This window comes from Odocoileus virginianus, chromosome 16 (assembly GCF_023699985.2).
Source record: "Odocoileus virginianus isolate 20LAN1187 ecotype Illinois chromosome 16, Ovbor_1.2, whole genome shotgun sequence".
Taxonomy (NCBI): domain Eukaryota; kingdom Metazoa; phylum Chordata; class Mammalia; order Artiodactyla; family Cervidae; genus Odocoileus; species Odocoileus virginianus.
The window spans coordinates 18,674,027-18,692,355 of NC_069689.1; the positions used below are offsets into that span (position 1 = coordinate 18,674,027).

General features: G+C 56.3%; 2 protein-coding genes across 4 annotated transcripts in view; both read left to right on the forward strand.

Moving 5' to 3' along the window:
- The window catches only part of ITPK1 (inositol-tetrakisphosphate 1-kinase), a 156,660-nt gene that overhangs the window by 121,742 nt on the left and 16,589 nt on the right, over positions 1-18,329 (forward strand). For all 3 annotated transcript variants that reach the window (XM_070477929.1, XM_070477930.1, XM_070477931.1), the window contains 3 exons: positions 12,046-12,144; positions 12,434-12,474; positions 16,333-16,498. In XM_070477929.1, the coding sequence (XP_070334030.1) occupies positions 12,046-12,144; positions 12,434-12,474; positions 16,333-16,498 (306 nt within the window). The remainder of the gene's footprint in view (positions 1-12,045; positions 12,145-12,433; positions 12,475-16,332; positions 16,499-18,329) is intronic.
- Positions 17,263-17,881, forward strand: LOC139038702 (deoxyuridine 5'-triphosphate nucleotidohydrolase, mitochondrial-like). The gene has a single exon (XM_070477932.1). The coding sequence runs from the start codon at positions 17,308-17,310 to the stop codon at positions 17,800-17,802; it is 495 nt and encodes a 164-aa protein (XP_070334033.1). The 5' UTR covers positions 17,263-17,307; the 3' UTR covers positions 17,803-17,881.

The window sequence follows — 18,329 nt, forward strand, 5'->3', positions numbered from 1 at the left end:
AATCAAGGTGTCAGCAGGGCTGAGTTCTCATCCAAACGCCCTGAGGAAGAGCCCACACCCAGGCTTGCGCTTGTTGGCGGCGAGCACCCCATTCCTTGCGTCTGTAGGACTGAGGCGCAGTGTCCCTGTGGGCTGTCAGCAGGGGGTGCTCTCTGAGAGAATACAGGCCCCCCATTCCGTCTCACGGTCCCCCCCACCTTCAAGCGGCCTCGGCGTGTGTCCAGCCCTCCTGGTGTCTCAGGCAGCCCCAGGCGGGGCCCTCGCGCAGCAGTCCTGCTGGGCCTCCTCTCATCCCCTCTCCCCCTGCCCTGTGTAAGGGGCAGGGAGACAGCGTGAGCCTGTCTACACCTGGGACGTGCCGCCTCTCTCTGCCTCCCCTCAGAGGGCTCTGGGGAGGGGCACCGTCGGAGCTGGCTCCAGGCCCTGAGGCCCCCGGGTCACTGCCTGATCTGTGTGGCCAGGGGCCCGAGTGGACGGAGCCCGGGCCCTTCCTCACATGCACTGTCCTCCTGTAACCCTCCGAGGTGTCAGGCCCTTCTTCCCTGCAGACACACCAGGTGAACTGGACAGTGAGCAGTGCCCAGTCATGCCTGGGGAAGGCCCGCCTCCGGCTGCCTCAGGACCCAGCTCCCTTGCAAGGCTGGCTGTGGGCCTCGCTCACCCTCCGGCTCTGTCTGAGCCTCTCGGGGCCCGAGCAGTGGACAGGGCCTCTCTCCTCCCTTTTACCAGAGTGGGTACCGCAGGTGGCACCTGAGACAGCCCTCACTCCAGAGGGGCCCTAGACCCTATCGTGGGTTCAGAAGGGACGCCCGGGCTGGACCTCAGTGCCCAAGGAGGAGTGGACCAACGCTGACTCACGGCAGTCAAGCCTTACGTGGTGCGTCTCCCTGCACGGCCACTCACTGTGAGTCAGCTGGTCCTCACGTCTTCACCAGCAGCCTAGGGAGTAGTTACCAATGTTTTTCACCACCACCCCCCCATTCTTGGAGCTGTGGAAACAGAGGCACAAAGAGGCGGCCAGCCCAGGGAGAGAGAGTAGACCCAGGATCGGGACCCAGGCACCCTGCTCACCACTGAGTATACCCTTGACCTGCGAGGGGCTCCCGTGAGTCAGGCTCCCCAGTCCCCGCATCCCCAGGGCACGTGGCTGGAACTTTACTGTCTTAAAACGTGTTATTTCAGTCTCATCTCACCTGGGGCTATGGATGGGTCTGAAGAGGCGTGATGATGTCACCATTGTCCAGGTATTTCCAGCCTTTTGAAGCCTGACACAAATCCCCACACAGATCCAGGCCCCTGCGCCTCCAGGGCCCCTGGGGCTGCAGGCAGAGCTGAGTCACCTTTGGTAAAGGGAATGCAGAGTGAACTGGAAGTAGGTGCTAGGGGACGTGCTGGATCAGAGCAGGGAATAGTTCCTGAGTGTCCCTGGAGGGAATCAGCGGAGATTGGTTTATTAAGGGGTGAGGAGGGGTCATGGGGGTCATCCCAGGAAGCACGCCTCCTGAAGAGAACAAGGAGGTGAGGATGGAGCCCCGCCTAGGGGAGGCATGTGGGGTGCAGTGACTGGATACTAAAGCCCTTCCTGGCCAGGCCGGTGGATGAGACATTAGAAGTGGACAGCGGGAACAGGAGAATCAAGGTCAGGACACGCAGTGCCGTCTTGATGCCCAGACCTGGCTCCACATCAGAGAGACCAGTTCTTACTTTCATCTCCTCTCGTATGTGGGCCTGTCAGTCCTGCCCTTCCTGACCGCCTCCTCCTGGCCCATGCCTGTGGTGCTTTCCCACCTCCCACCTGACTGTCCTGAATTACTGGGTGGCTGCCATCGCCACAGGCCAAAAAGCCATCCAGTTGTTTCAGAGCTGTTGTCAGGCTGAAACTTGGTTCTCCCAGAATGTACAGAGAGCGTCTTTCCCCATCAAGGATTCAAGAGCACGGGGCTCCTGCCCTCTAACAGCATAATGGCAGGGGGAAGGTGACTTTGGACAATCTGGCACTGGATGAGTCATCAACACTGGAGTCTGCAGGTGGGCAGGCCAGGCCCAGTCCGCAGGTCCCGCGGCCACGGTCACCAGGGCTGTGCCAGACCGACAGCGCCACATGGCGGCCGATTGAGGAGTTGCAGGCCACCGCTGCCTTTCCCCGCGCTGGTCAGTTGTGCTCCTCCGTGCTCCCCCTCTCCTTTCGTTTCCAGGCTCAGCTCACTTTTATTCCATCTTCAGTTCATCTCACTCGTGCACTTGTCAGAGAGTTCTTTCTGAGGGCTGCCTCCTCTGGGCAGCACTGGGCGGGAGGTCAGGCTAGGTCCCGACCCCAAGGAATGTACCATCTGGCTGCAGAGTCAGAACGCAAACATGTGGGCATTTAGTAGGGTACCAGAGATGAGTGACCGAACAAGGTAGCCGTGCAGAAGAGAGATGATGGTGGAACAGGCAGGACTGGGGGTAGAAGATGCTGGGGGGTGTCTGCTGGGAGGCGTCATCGTGATGAGACAGCTTGTCCTCAAGGGTTGGGCAATGCTGGCCAGGTAGGTTGTTGCCAACTGGTGGGGGGGGGGGGGCGGGAGGGGAGTCCCAGGGGTGTGCCGGGGGATGACGGGGAGACCACTCTGCTTGGTCCTGTGGTTTGGCTAGAAGTGAACTTCATTCTGCCTTCTGAGAGGAGGCGGGAAGTGTAATTGCTGGGGCTTCTTCAACGGAGCACCACGGACTGGGCAATTAAATTACAGAATTAAATGAATTAAATTACAGAAGTTAATTTTCTCCCAGTTCTGGAGGCTGGAGTCCAAGGTCAGGGTGCTGGCAGGGCTGGTTTCCTCTGAGGCCTCTCTCCTTGGCTTGTAGGTGCCCTCCTCCCTCTGCTTCTCGTAGTCTTCCATCTGTGTCCTGTCTCCTCTTCTCAAGGACATTAGTCACCCGCATGACCTCATTTTCATTTAGTCACTTCTTGGAAGGTCCTGTCTGCAAATATAGAGGCACGTCCTGAGATCCTGAGAGTCAGGCCTTCAGCATGTGGATTTACGGGGACCCGGTGTGCAGCCCATGGGCTTCTCAGGTGGCTCAGTGGGAGAGAATCTGCCTGCAACACAGGAAGTGCGAGTTTGATCCCTGGGTCAGGAAGATCCCCTGGGGGAGGGCATGGCAACCCACTCCAGTATTCTTGCCTGGAAAATCCCATGGACAGAGGAGCCTGGGGGGCTACAGGCCCTGGGGTCACAAAGAATCAGCCAAACTGCAGTGACTAAGCATGCACACACGCACTGCAGCCTGTAACGGGAACAGGTTGCCGGGACCTGAAAAGGCTTCGAACCTTCACTCACATCTGACTTGGATGATTATCGAGCTGAGCTCAGTATGTAGGTGGGAACTTTAAGAAGACAATCCAGGATCCTGCTGCTGTGCGCAGTGTGGGCTTGATGGGCTCTGTAGGTGAGGTGGGCAGAACACCAGGAATCCAGCGGTGTGTGGTTAGAGCAGCCGCAGTGGGGAGAAGATGGTCCAGAGGGGAGGGTGTCAAGAAGGGGGCTCCTTGGTTAACAAACTCCAGCAGCTAGGAAGAAACCCCGGCACTGGGCCACCGATTTTGTTCTGTCTGTCCCAGGGGATCATCCAGCTTTGATCCTGGGATGGGTTGTGTTGGGCGATACAGCTGAGGCCGATACAGCTACCCAGACCCTTGGGATGGGACTGCTCCTCCCAGAGGAAACTGCTTTAAGGAACTATTTCATAATTTACATATCTGTTGTTATTTAGTTACTAAGTCATGTCCGACTCTTGCAACCCCATGAACTGTAGCCCACCAGGCTCCTCTGTCCATGAGATTTCCTAGGTGAGAATACTGGAGTGGGTTGCCATTTTCTTCTCCAGGGTTTGTTTCCAACCTGGGGATCAGACCCACATCTTCTGCATTGAAAGCATATTCTTTACCACTGAGTCACCAGTAGATACTATTGCCCTTGTCCTCTTTTCAGTGAGGAAGCTGAGGCAGAAGTAGTTACTTGGCTGGGGTCACGCGGCTGATATGAGTTGGAGCCAAGATTCAAACCCCAGGCACACAGGGGCCTGTGAATGCACTGGGGGGCAGGGGGACAGCTTCTACTGTGTGGGGGAGGTGTGGGGAAGGTGATGCTTAGAGGAGGGAGGTGGCCTGACCCAAGGCTTGGAGGACAAGCCAGAGCTTCTCATGCCGAGAAGGGGCTCGAAGGTGCTTGCGGGGCTGAGGGTCTGGTATGTGCAGAGGCTCCAGGGCCTGTGAAATCAGTGTATTAGGCTTAGTTAGTTGCTGCTCAGCATTGGAATCTTCTTCCTGGGCCAGGGATTGAACCTGTGTCCCCGGCATTGGCAGGTGGATTCTTAACCACTGGACCACCAGGAAAGTGTAGGAGTTGGCGTCTTTAGTGGGTACAGATTCCACAGTGCTTTTTCCTCTTCCTTGCAACTCCAGGAAGTAGACAGGAGTGATTAATCATGACCGCCAGTCTACTACTGATCAGGAACCCAAAACTCGAACGGTTGGGTCTTGCCCAGGCTCAGGGGAGAGCTGCTGGAACTTGCATGCAGGTCTCTAGGCCCCCGTCCCAGGCTTTTGCTCCCTGGGTCATGCACGGGCCTTGCCCCGGGGCTCCCCCCACCAGCCTGGGTATCTGTGCCTCGCTCCCTCTGCCATGGGGTCTGCAGGCCCCAGAGTGACCTGTGTGGGGGGTGGGACCACTCACTATGTCACCCTCCCTCATGAAAGTTCTGCCCAAGTTTCTGAAAATGGTGCTCCCTAGGGCTGGAAAAGCATGGTCAAGACCCCTCATTGCTGGTTCCCCAGGAAACTCCTGTGGTCCCTCTGGGGAACAACATGACTCTGTGGCAAGAACCATAGAAATGCTGATTCCAGGGGGCCCTGGGCCCCCAGCTCCTGGGCACGTGACCGCAGAAAATGATTTATTTCAAGCCCCAAGCCTTATCATGCGTGAGAGATGTTCAGCCCTGTCTACGGTGGAGGAAAATTGGCACAAACATAAATGTCTGACCTGAGGGGAAATGTCAGCAGTTGGGTGACCAGGAAATGCAGAATCATGGGAAAATACTGGTGGCAGCAGCGTCCAGTGGAAAACAATTAAAAAGGAAAGTCCAGTCACGGTTATAGCAAAGCAGATAAACAAGGTGCCTCTGCAGGGGAAAGTCCTCCAGAGAAGCCAGTGGCCAGCCTGAGAGGGGTCAGCTGTGAGGGCTGTTGTGTTTTCAGATGGAACAAACTGGGGGCAGGGTGGGGTGGGGCGAGCCTCAGGGGGAGTGGAGCCTGAGGACCCGGCAGTGACCAGAGGGCCCGATGGCAGGCAGGCAGGCTGGCCCGGAATGTGGGTCAGCGGCGCCCAGGCACGCCAACCACGCACTCTGCATCCGACCAGATGTGGCCGAGATGCCCGAGGAGCCGGCCTTGTGCACAGGGCACCGTCAAAGGTCGGTCCGTTCACTCAACAAGCCCCTGTTGAGCACCTACTGTGTGCCGGCAGTGTTCTAGGCGCTGGGCCCACAGGGCTGAAAAAACACACCGGTCCCTGCCCTCATGGAACCAGAGTTCTAGAGAGGGAGAATATAGTGACTTCTCTCCCAACACGTGCCAGGCGGGTCCGCCTTGCTGCCCAGGACCACACAGCCAGCTCCAGGCCCCGCGGGCTCTTTCGCTGGCCTGTCTTCAGCTCCTCTCGCCTCAGCACAGCCCTCACTCGCGAGTGTCGTTCTCTGGGGTCCCAGGCTTCACGGAAACTTCAGAGGATTCCAGTCTTTGTGTGTCCTTGGGCACCGTCGCTGCCCCCAGGTTTTCTTTCTCTCAAGTGTCGTCTGGAAGAAATGAACTGAGGCGGAGTCTTGTCACAGCTGTCCCCAGGCCCTGCCTGCCCTGCCGGAGCCCCGCCAAGGCCTCCTTCACAGCCTGGTGCCCTCACCTTGCTGGACGCAGCCAGGAAGCCACAGAGGGGGAGACCCAGCACTGTCATCCCCAGAAACTGGACGTGGGCTGGTAGCTACGATTTAGAATCTATGTGTTCTCCTGTGGGCCGCCCAGCTGGGCTCGCTCAGAGTAGTGAGAGAAATCACCACTGCTATTATGTGCCAGGCCTTCCAACAACCCTCTAGGGAGGCCTTGTTCCCATTTTACAGATGAGAAGAGCGAGGCCCAGCATTGATCAGTCATTCGCCAAAAGTTACAGCTAGGTTCAGAGTCAGGCTTCAGAGCTGCACCTTCAAAGTGCCATCTCCGCCTCCCCCAGCTGGCACGTGGGGCACCTGTTCATCATTGTCTTTGGTCCTCATGCTAGTTCTGTGGCATCTGTCCCCTGTGGCATGGGAGTGTGGCCACCTGGCACAGTGGACAAGGCAGGCGTGTGACTCGGACACCTGGCTTCTCACCCTGGGCCTGCCCATGACTTGTGCGTGACCTTGAACTCTTCTCTTCCCCTTTCTGGACGTGATGGGACTTGCCGTCCCCCAGGACCTCTGACTTCACACTCTCAGACGAGGCCGGGGGACAGGGAAGAGGGGGGTGTTTCAGGTTCCCAGGGGCTGCTGTTTCAGCTCTTAGCAGAGCACAACCCACCACCTAACTAAATAAAGCTTCCTTTCCAACTCCCATCCAGAAATACGGTGACAGATAAAGAAGTAGCCTTTTTCGGGGGGCCAGAAATAGCCTCCTGGGCTCCCAGTGCTGACTGATAGCAAGAGTCTTTATACTATTTGGGGGAGAAGAGCTGCTGGCACTGGTGGGATTTTCCGGGGTTGGGGGCGGGACAGCTGCAGGGACTGCTGCTGTCACTGTCCCTCCCGTGGGACGGGGCCGACGTGTCTCATGCCACCAAGACGCCTCCCACTCAGGTGACCTCTGAGTCCACAGGCTAGACCGATGTCACCATCCTCCTCTCCAAGGCTGGGTCAGTGTGTACGCCCGGGTGGCACCGTGTCCTCAAGCATGGCCTTTGCAGTGGCCGTTCTGTCTGCCAGGAGTACGCGTGCCCCAGATGCCCGGCCTGCCTGCTCGTCTTCCAGTGTCTTGGCTCCGCAAGGCACTTCCTGGGCGCACCCCACCTCCACTGGCACCCCCTCGCGAGCCCCAGGTCACCCGCCACCCCCGTCGGGCTGTCCGTTTTGCTCCTCTGTCTGGCTGCGGCCTGGTCCCCACACCTGGAGCGTGGGCTCCTCGAGGCAGCATGGCTCGTGTTCCTTCACTGCTGGATCTCGGGCTCCTAGGATGCGACACATTTTGTTGTTGTTGTCGTTGGTGACTGGTGGTTGAAAAACCAAAACAGGAACAGTAGTAGTTTCTAATTTACTGCGATCTCACAGGCGTTGCAGGATGGTTTTAGCTACAAGCTGCCAGAAATTGGGTCAAGCTACAGTCATCATGGTCTACGGTCCGTGAGTCTAGAGTTGGGATAAGCCCCGGGTGTGGAGCAGCTGGCAGCCCAGCGAGGGACATGGGTCCCTTCCAACCTCTGCCCTGTGGGGCTCAGGACTGCTTTCCCTCAAGCCTGGCCCATCGGGGGGGTGACCAAGCTTGAACTGTGGGCCTTTCAGGCAGCGTGACCTGGATGGTCTCCAGTCCTGGGCCCACCCTGGAGAGGGTGCAGGGTCGGCAGCTGGTCATGCCTGCTGCTCAGGGTGTGGTCAGCCAGCTTTAAGTTAGGATAAAGGAAGAAGAATGCGACCCTGCGCGTGGCCCCTCTTTCTTGATGCGCTCGGTCCTTTGACATCTCTGCTGGGTCCTGCTACCACCCAGGGTACCACCTCTGACACCAGAGCCCGAGACTCCAGAAAGGTGGGGGTGTCTGGTCTAATGCTCGCTGTGGCCCACTCATTAAGAATGTCTCGTCTCTGCATTTCACCGGGACCCCAAACACCTCTGGGGGAACACTGCCCTCGTCCTTCTCTGATTCACCTGAGACTCTGCAGGGGTGGTGGTGGGGGGCGGGACTCTGCAGGTTTGCTGGAGAACTGAAGGAGACTCTGTACCTGATGCATTTCTTTAGCCCAGCTTCCTGCACAGGTCAAGTGCTTGTGCTTGATGAATCTCAACTGCTGCTGCTGGGGTTTTTTCCTTTTTTTTTTTTTGAATTGATATAATTCACGTACCATAAAATCCACCTTCTTAAAGTGTAGATACAGTTCAGTAGTTTTGAATATATTCAGAAAGTTGTGCAACCATCACAACTATCTAATCCCAGAACATTTTCATCACCCCAAAAAGAAATGGACCCGCCTGCAGTCACTCCCCATTCCACCTGCCCCCCAGGACTTGGCAACCACCCGTCTCCTTTCCATCTCAATGGAGCTGCCTGTTCTGAACATTTCAGATAAATGAAGTCATATATTCTGTGTTTTGCTAACTGGCTTCCTTCAACTCAGCATGATGTTTTCAAGGTTCATCTATGTTGTAGCATGCATGCGAACTTCATTCCTTTTTATGCCTGAATAATATTCCATTGTGTGGCTATATCACCTCTTGTTTACCGGCTCATCAGTTGACGGACATTTGGGTTGCTGCCACTTTCTGGCTGTTATGAATAACACTGCTGTGAATATTCCTGGACAGGCTTTTGTGTGGACGTGTGTTTCTGTCCTTGTGGAAACACCTAGGTGTGGACCGCTGGGTCACACTGGAGCTGTGTTTAACTGTGTGAAGAACTGCCAGAGCGTTTCTCAGAGCAGCTGAACCATCTCACGTGCCCACCAGCAAGTGTCAGGACACTCGTTATTGTCTGTCTGATTTGGTTGTAGCCAGCCTCACACGTGTGGTTTTAATCTTCGTTTCTCTGATGCTTCATGACGTTGAGCACGCCTCCCTGTGTTTACTGGCCATTTGTATGTCTTATTTTGAGAACTGTCCATTTTGGGCCCTTTGCCTGTTTTTAACTTGAGTTACTGGTCTTGTTTATTGTTTGGTTGTTAATAGTTTTTCATATATTTTGGATACTAGACTCTTACCAGATATATGATTTGCAAATATTCCCCCCCATTCTTTGGGTTGTCTTTTCTTGATAATGTCCTTCGAAGCACAGAGGTTTTAAAATTTGACAATGTCAGATATGTCCATTTTTACTTCGATTGCTTGTGCTTCTGCTATCTAAGAAACCATGTCTAATCCAAGGTCTGTGTGTTCTTCCAAGTGTTTTATTGTTTTAGCTGAAATGCTTTTGCTATATCTATTGATAGGACTGTGTGAGTTTAGTCCTTTTATTCTGTTAATAGGTGCAGGCACTTTTCTGCTAGGGAGGCTGTGGTCAGTCGCCTGAACTTGGGATCCAGCTGCCTGGGGATGAGCCCCCCAACTGCACCTCTTACTCACCGTGTGACCCTGGACAGGGAACTTCCCCTCTCTGTGCCTCATTTCCCTTATCTGTAAAATGGGGGTGACAGCACCACCTTATGGGGCTCTTGTGAGGGTAAATGATTGCTTTGCAGACTATGTGGAACAGTGTCTGGCATGTAAACAAGTGGGGTTTATTGACTGTTGGCCGTTAGCCGTGATATTAGGTGGAAAGCTTTGATGGCCTGGGGTGGGAAGGGAATTGAAGGCGAATCTATAGTAAAAGTCTCGACAGTGTACTAAAAAGCAGACATCACTTTGCCGACAAAGGTTCATATAGTCAAAGCTATGGTTTTTCCAGTAGTCATGTATGGATGTGAGAGTTGGACTATAAAGAAGGCTGAGCGACTGAAGAATTGATGCTTTTGAACTGTGGTGCTGGAGAAGACTTGAGAGTCCCTTAGACAGTAAGGAGATCCAACCAGTCCACCCTAAAGGAAGTCAACCCCGACTGCTCATTGGAAGGACTGATGCTGAAGCTGAAGCTGAAGCTCCAATACTTTGGCCACCTGATGTGAAGAGCTGATTCATTGGAAAAGATCCTGATGCTGGGAAAGATTGAGAGCAAGAGGAGAAGGGAGCGAGAAAGGATGAGATTGTTAGATGGCATCCCTGACTCAATGGACATGAATTTGAGCAAACTCTGGGAAATGGTGAAGGATAGGGAAGCCTGGTGTGCTGCAGTCCATGGGGTTGCAAAGAGTCATACATGACTTACTGACTGAACAACAAATGATAAAAGCCAGGCAGATTATTCACCTGCTCCAAAAAAATCTGCAAGCTCTTAACAGGAGGCCTTCTGTTTGCCTCCAGGGATCTCTGAGTCTTCCCGTGGGAGGGCTGGGGCCAGGATGGGTCCCCTGCCAGACCAGGTGGGTGCTGCAGCAAGCCCGCCTGCTGCCACACCCTTTAGTTTGTTTGGCCTTGAGTCTCACACCCCGTTGGGGCCTGGCTGGAGGGGCTACTGCAGGAAGTCTTTGCACAGACCACCGCCTCCCTCCATGGCCTGCCAGCCCCTCACCGTTGTTTCCACCCCAGCTCTGACTCTGGGCAGGGGGTGCAGAAATGGGGCCCCATTTAGATGATGGCTTACAGCTGAGAGCCAGGACACTCCACCCGCGCCCTCCCTCGGCGCTCTGATTTTCCTGGTTTCTCTCTTCCTGACCTGCCGTGTGAGCCCGGCTCCTTGTCCTCCCCTGGATGTGACTGTCCGGTGACCTTGGGCAAGGACTGCCTCTGTTTCAGCCTCTGTCTGTGAGGAATATGAATGCTCCAAGCAGAGGGCCTGCCTTGCCGCCCACCAGGGCTCCTCCCTCCCTGGGTCCCCGAGAAACTCTGCCCACCCCAGCATCTGCCTTCACTCTGTGCCTGTTTGGACTTTGGACTTTGCTGGTGGGGGGTGAGGAGGGAAATGAAAGCACTTTTAATATACCCTGTGTAATTCTTGGCACTTGCTTTTTATGAGATATGTGAAGCTGGATCTTACCTTGGTTTTAATGTTTTAATGTACTGACCTCCTAGCCAGCCAAGTAGCTAGAAGCTGTTGGAGACAAGCTGCTTTATTGTTTGCTTTTGGTTTGGTTTCCAAGTTTGTGGGTGTGTGTGCGGGGGAGTCATCCCCATCCCACTAACACTCAGCCTTTCCCGGCCCCTGTGCCCAGAAATACAGGGTGGTCTTACCTCCTGAGGAGCCAATGCCCTGACTGGGGATGGAGGTAGACAAAGTAGTAATAACAAGCCAGTGGTGCAATTCAGCAATCCGCAGAGAGATTCAGAATGCACTTGGTTTCCCTACGAATGATTTTTTCTGCCTTCACTTGATGCCTGGCTCCAGGATCGTCCTGACAAACAGCACACCCAGCTTCCAGAGCTTTTCAGAAAACTGAATACGCCAGGAACCCACTTTTTGGGTATGCAGAGAAGGCCGGCAGCCCCCTGCAACTGAGGACTTAGCAAAGCCAAGGGTCTGGGTGGGGGCTGGGCGGGGCTGGAGTCTGGCAGCCAGAGGAGGTCGGGAGTGCGTGCCTGACCGTGGCCCATCCATGTGACGGCAGTGGCAGAAGCCCCTCTGTTAGGCACGAGAGGCTCCAGGAGAGGGGTCCCTGTGTGACAGCAAGCCCCTCTTTAATCCCTACCCCTCCTCAGTGTCTCCTCCACGCCCCCCCACCCCACCCCCAGAGGATTATTTGCAGACTTCAGATGTGATGTATGCAAAGCCTTCAGCAGTGTGGGCCTCAGGCTAAGAGCTGAAGGGCTGGCGTCATCCTCCGATGATCACTAAGCCAGTACCGTGTATGGAGGGGCGTTGTCACTGCCCACGGAAAGTGTTCATAGTTGATTGAGTGCAAATTTGAGTCACAAAACAGCATCCTGATGTCAAGCTCTGTGTGTGTGTGCATGTCACAAGCCCAAGTGTGGGCTGAGGAGGTGGGATCGAGTCAGCACCTGCCTGGGTCTGGTTTTCACTTTTCTTTGATCTTCAGGCTTTGCCGTTATCACGTGTCGGGCCCGTCATTATGGGAATGCTATTGACAATAGTTAATAACTGTGACCTCGTTCCCGGGGCACGTGTGAGCATGTGTGTCTGCACGCCCACGGGTGACTTCAGGGTGTGGGCTGCTGGATGGAGCAGGCAGGGGTGCTGAGGGGCCCCGTGGAGCAGGCAGTGCTGACACGGGCTTCTCCTCCATCCCCAGATGACAGGATCTGCTCTCCGCCCTTCATGGAGCTCACAAGCCTGTGCGGGGACGACACCATGCGACTCCTGGAGGAGAACGGCCTGGCCTTTCCGTTCAGTGAGCACCCGAACTCCTGGGGGTGGAGGGAGGCCTCGGCCACCCAGGGAGGGCACAACCCCGGTCCCTGGGTCCCTGGGTGGTAAGGGCCTGGCCTGATGGTGACCATCTAGTGCCCCTGAGGGCAGATGCTGGCCCTGGTGGAGTCAGCCTATCTCCCCAGCTCCCCTCCCCCCTCCCCAGCCCAGGGGCCGCAGGAGGTTTTGAGAGTTTCTCTCCATATCTGCCAGGCTGGGCTTTGTAGGTGAGTAACCTTGCTAACTCCTGTTTTTCTCTCCCCCACCCACAGTTTGCAAAACCAGAGTGGCTCATGGCACCAACTCTCACGAGGTGAGTGGAGGAGTTGACAACTTGACAGCCCCGTCCCCCTCCAGCACCCCCCCCCACCCCCCGCTTCCCTGCCCCTTGCCTCCCCGCCTCAACCCCCATCCTTTCAGCTCACAGTGTCTCTCTGGGAGCTTGACAGCCCTGCTGCTTGGTCCCACCACACCTGCTGGTGGCTCGGTACCCCGTCTCCACCTGTACCTTGGGCCTCTCCTCTCCCCAAGGCTGGGATGGGCGTGCCTGCTCCCTTTGAGCCACACCACCATCTGACCTTCCTCTGGCCCCTCAGTGTCGGTCACTTCCTGCTCTGGGCCGGGCACAGGCCTGGCCGCCCCCCTGCAAAGATCCCGTCACTGCCCACACGTCTGCAGGTCCTGCTGAATCGGGGAAGGGGGTGGGAGGAGGCAGGGGCACCCGACCTGCTGTGTGCGTGATCCCCCCACCCTCACGTTCATTCTTGTACTCAGCCAGTGGCCGTTCACCTTGGGTGCTGAGGGAAGGATGCCTGAGATGAGAGTGCTGCCCCGGTGGGGAAGACGGGATCCTGGAGGCAGAGAGCGCCAGCAGGCGTGTTGTGGGAGGCCGGGCGGAAGAGGCCTTCTGGGGGCAAGAGGAGCCAGTGGCCAGGCAGGGGCTTGGCTGGGTCTGTCACCATCTTGGGGAATCATGTGTGGGACGTTGCCTCCAGGGGCACAGCCCAGCCTAGGGACCCCCTCATGAACTGCGTGGGAGGACACCCTGGGTGGTAGAGGTCTGACCCTCCTGGAAAGCCCTGTGGGCAAGCCTGTCCTGGGCAGCCTCACCATCAGAAGTGCTCCCCCACGACCTCATGACTAAACGTGGACAAGCCCAGCAGCGGCGCCCTGTAGATTTAGGTAGTGTCTTTGTCCCTGGCGCGTGTCTATGGGGAAACATCTCTAAACAGATGATGTGTCCGTGTGGTGTGGTATATGCTGTGATGAAGCTGAGGGGGTCCCATTGCTTGTGGGCAGGAAGGTGGAGGCAGGAAATCCCGGCCTGCAGCAGAGGTCAGCTGCCTCCTGAGGTCTGGAGCCCTCATGGAGCCTCCCCGTCTGGGTCTGCCTGGGCTCCATGCCTGGGATGTGCTCCTGGGCCAGACCCAGGGGTCGGGGGACAGGAAGGCTTCAGAGCGGCCAGACCATGGCCCTGGAAGCCACAGTCCCCTCACCAGCACCGGACCCCCGACCTTCCACCTGACCCATTACACCACCGAACAGTTCCTCTGCCAGTCAGCGCCTTGGGGTTTTTCAGGACAGAAGGGCGACTGCAGTCAGGAGTGTGAGTAGACCATTCAAACGCAGAGCAGGTCAGCCTGCTGGGAGGGAGCTGCTTCTGCTGTGGACACAACAGCTTTAGAGTCACTCCCACCTGGGACCAGATCTGGCTGTGTGCACTGCCCGCTGTGTGACTGTGGGCAGGTGACCCAGCCTCTGAGTTTCTGTCTGACACTTGTCACTGGCGATGTGACGGCTGATGTGGAGGGCCGGGGAGCTGCCCATACTGCTGTGCTGCCGTGGGCTCCGGGCCAGGGAACATTTGATATCTTGTAGTGGCTTCCCAGGTGGCTCAGTGGTAAAGAATCTGCCTGCCATGCAGGAGACACGCGTTCCATCCCTGCTTAGGGAAGATCTCCTGGAGGAGGAAATGGCAGCCCACTCCAGCACTCTTGCCTGAAAAATCCCATGGACAGAGGAGCCTGGCAGGCTACAGTCCAAGAGTCACACATGACTGAAGTGACTAAAGAGGTGTAGCCTGCCCTGCAGCCTGCTGGGTCATTGCAGAAGGCGCAAGGGTTCTGGGTTGAGGTGACCTGCTTCCTCCGGGAGAGTCTTGACTCCATGGGGTCAGCCTGACTTAAGGTGTCTCACCCCTCAGTCCAGCTCTCCGGACTTTGGCTCGTAGATGTACACATGTGTGCCATGGCCCCTCTTCCCTTTCCTCATCCCTGGGGCTCCCCAACCCACTGTGTGCTGTTTCTGGGAGGGGTTCCTCTGGTGGGCGTCAAGAACAGAGCTCCGAGATTGGGGTCTGGAGTGTTGCAGGTTCCCGGGGGGGGCTTCTGTGCTCCAGGCCACCTGCCTTCTGGGAGGCTGATAGCATCAGAGGAGTGCCTCCTCTGGTGGGGTGCCCTCCATGGCATGAGCCCAGGGGGGCCAGGCTCCATCCCACCTCAGGGCTGCCCGGGGATGTTGAGTGCAGTGAGGACGGAGGACACCTCTGTGCACGTGGTTAGCTTTACGCAGGAAAGGGGGCTTTCCAATTGGGGTCCTCACCCAGACTCCAGCCTGCTGAGCCTTGCTTCTGATTCCTCAGTCCCTAGCTCAGTCACCCAAAATCAGGACTTGTTTGTTTTTATTTTATGTTTGTGATTTGATTTCTTGTTTTGGTGTAAGCACTTGAGTTTGTTCCACAGTGAAATACCACCCCTCCTTAAAAAAAAATTGAGCCAAAAGCACAGAGGACCCCCCCAAAGCTACCCCTTGATGCTGATGCTATTTTATAGCTGATAAAAATGGAGTTTAAACAGGGCTTATGCAGCAAATGCCAGGGGTGGGATTTGAACTCATGTCTGGCTCTCTTACTTTAATCGGCAGGTTAAGGAGCTATTCACTGTGGTGCGCATGCGCGCATGTGCGCGCGCACACATACACACACACACACACACACACACACGCACACTTGTTTCACTATGGTATATACATACACATTTGTTTCACTGTGGTATACGCACATTTTGTGTATATACATGTGTATATACATGCACATTTTGTTTCCCCATGTGGCCTGGGTCTCTACCTCTGCCCCACCCAGCTGGGCACCAGATATGTTGGGATGGTGCTCTGTGACAGTTCATTGAGAGACGACAGCTAGTGTGGGCAGCCAGCTGTCCAGCCCTGTTATCCCCTCCCTGGGCAGTAGCCCTGGGCAGCTGGTGGCTCCTTGCTGTGGCCCTGAGGACTGGAAGGAACATTCATCATGGCTCCAGCACTGGCTGCTGGCTCTGGTGGGCCCTGGGCAGACCCAGCCTCAGCCAACGCGGGGAGGTTTTTTCCAGTCGCCCCCCCCACCCCGCCCCGCTTCCTGCCTTAACTTCTGTCCCCTGCCAGGTCCTCCTTTTGGAGGCCTTTGTCCCCAGAGGAGTCAGGACCCAGAAGTGGAATGTTCCCATTCCTTAAGCACTCGTGTGTAAAGTGTATAATGTGGCGGGGCTGGGGGCTGTTGGACCCCATCCCTTTCTGGGCTCTGTCCCTTGCCAGCAGCCTCTAAGTGCCTCATGGCCTCAGTTTCCTCATCTGTAAAAGGAGCATGATGTCTGTGCCCACCTCGGGGCAGGGTGTGAGGATGACACCAGCTGACTCAGCTAAAGTGGTCACACCAGGGCCAGGCATGTCATGAGTTCTCAAGAGGCAGCCGTTGTCATTGTACAGGCTTTGAACTCAAGGCCTCCCAATTCCTGACCCCTTGTCCTCCACTCGCCCCCACCCCCTTGGTGCCCCAGTCCTTGCAGAGGAGCCTCTACAAAGACGTCCTAAGGGGTGAGTAGTACACCCGGGGGGCCCGTTCATGGGTGCAGTGCGAGTAGTGAGATTGTGCAGTGCGCAACCAGCTCAACCCTACATGGCAGGCCTGACAGTGCGGATTTCCAACCCCCCCACAGCAGGAGTGGATGGATACCCAGGTGTTCTGCTCGAGGCCCACCCACTCACTCTGGCTTGAGACTCTTCCTGGGGAAGCCTCATGCCACCAGGCCAGGGATGGCCCTTGGTGGCGGTCCTCGGGACAGTGATAAGGCTGAGGAGGTGGTAAGACTCTGACCAAGCCCTTGGCCCCCTGTCTCCCCAGATGGCCATCGTGTTCAACCAGGAGGGCCTGAGCGCCATCCAGCCGCCCTGCGTGGTCCAGAATTTCATTAACCACAACGCTGTCCTGTACAAGGTGTTTGTGGTTGGCGAGTCCTACACCGTGGTCCAGAGGCCCTCACTGAAGAATTTCTCCGCGGGCACGTCAGGTAAGTGGGCCTCACGCTGTCCGGGATGCCTGCGCTCAGGGGCGTGGCTGGGACACGGCACCGGCCGCCTGTCCTTCGGCACTGACCCTGGTCACCCCAGGTTGTTTCTGGAGGGAGGAGAGGTGATCTGAAGGTTGGCAGAGTTGTGTCCAGTAGGTGAAGAGGTCTTGGAGCATGAGTGGGAAACCCCTGTCCCAACCAGGTCCGCCGGAAGGGCTCCGTGCATCTCAGCTACTGTAAAATCCGGGAAGAACTTGAAAGCTTTCTGCACCCAGGCCGCTTCCCGGGGCCCCTTGTGATAAGGAGGCTTACCAAGAACATGCTGAACTGGGTGATGGGCTTTTCACGGAAGCCAGGAAGGGAGGGGCCCCTGGTATTTTGAGGGCCAGAGCGCCGGCTGCTTTATCGTGTCTCCTTTTTCCAGCTGGGAAACACTGAGTCAGCTGCTGCCTCTGCGGCCCCTGAGGTGGACGCGAGCTCTGTTAGGAGTTACGCTCGGGGCACAGGACTTGCCGGCTCTGGGGCCCCAGGTGGGTCGAGTGGACTCAGGGGTGAGGACCATATCGGTGAGCATGTTCTGGACCAGTGGATGATGGTCCTGAGGGTCCCTCAGCTGTCACACGGTGGTGGCATTTGTGGGGAGCTGCCCCATCTGAGGGTGTCCTCCCGGGAGCCCGAGGGGCCCCAGGCCCTCAGCTTTTCTTCAGCCGCTCTCCAGCTCCTGGTGACCCTTGGCTGTTGCAAAAACTGACACTTAAGACAAGGGTTTGGGCTGCTCCCTCCCTCCTGTGCCCACGTGGTACTCTGCCATGCCGTGCTCTCAAGAGGCACAAGTCGTCTCCCCCAGCAAGCGGGCCCGGGCCACGGAGGCGGGCGATATGCGTCTCCGCTTTGCCCGGCTCTCGGAGCACGCCACAGCCCCCACCAAGGGGTCCGCGCGCGCCGCGGGCTACGACCTGTACAGTGCCTATGATTACACATTACCACCGATGGAGAAAGTGCTTGTGAAAACTGACATTCAGATAGTCCTTCCTTCTGGGTGCTATGGAAGAGTGGCTCCTCGTTCTGGCTTGGCAGCAAAACACTTCATAGATGTAGGAGCTGGTGTCATAGATGAAGATTATAGAGGAAATGTTGGTGTTGTCCTGTTTAATTTTGGCAAAGAGAAGTTTGAAGTCAAAAAGGGTGATCGAATTGCACAGCTCATTTGTGAACGGATATTTTACCCAGAAATAGAGGAAGTTCAAGTTTTAGATGACACTGAAAGGGGTTCAGGAGGCTTTGGTTCCACTGGAAGTAATTAAAACTTCTGCCAAGAACAGGAAATGAGAATGTACTTTTTTCTTGAAAATAGACTTTGCTTAAAGTGTTAAAAAAAAAAAAAAAGGCAAAGGTTTGGAGTTATCAGCGCTGCTCAAAAGACTGCTTTAGTGGTTCTGGAGGCTTCTTAAGGTCAGTTCCAGGAGTCTTTGGGACAGGGGCAGTGTCTCTGGACTATGCATGGTGTCCCCTCAGCCGGAGGACGTGGGTCGCCCCGGCCTGGCTTGGTCTCACTCGCGGTGTGTTTCTCTCTGCACGGGAAACCCGCCGTCAGCAGACGCAGTGCCGGGCCGCTGAGCAGACAGACGTGTCCGCCTAAAATCCCGGGACTGCCTGTCACCGTCCGCTCCTCGTGGCTGCAAGCCACTCCTCTTGGAGCAAGTCCAGCTGTTCCCGTCCTCTCTCAGCCATTCTTCCCATTAACACAGCCCAGAGAGCAGACACTTTGGAAACGTGTGTCTCTGTCCCCCGACCTTCTGAGTGCTGGGCGGCTCTCCCTCCCGGGTGGGAC

Bases quoted from the DNA above. Each gene is read 5' to 3' on its own strand.
- LOC139038702 (XM_070477932.1), top strand. From the start codon at position 17,308: ATGCCGTGCTCTCAAGAGGCACAAGTCGTCTCCCCCAGCAAGCGGGCC.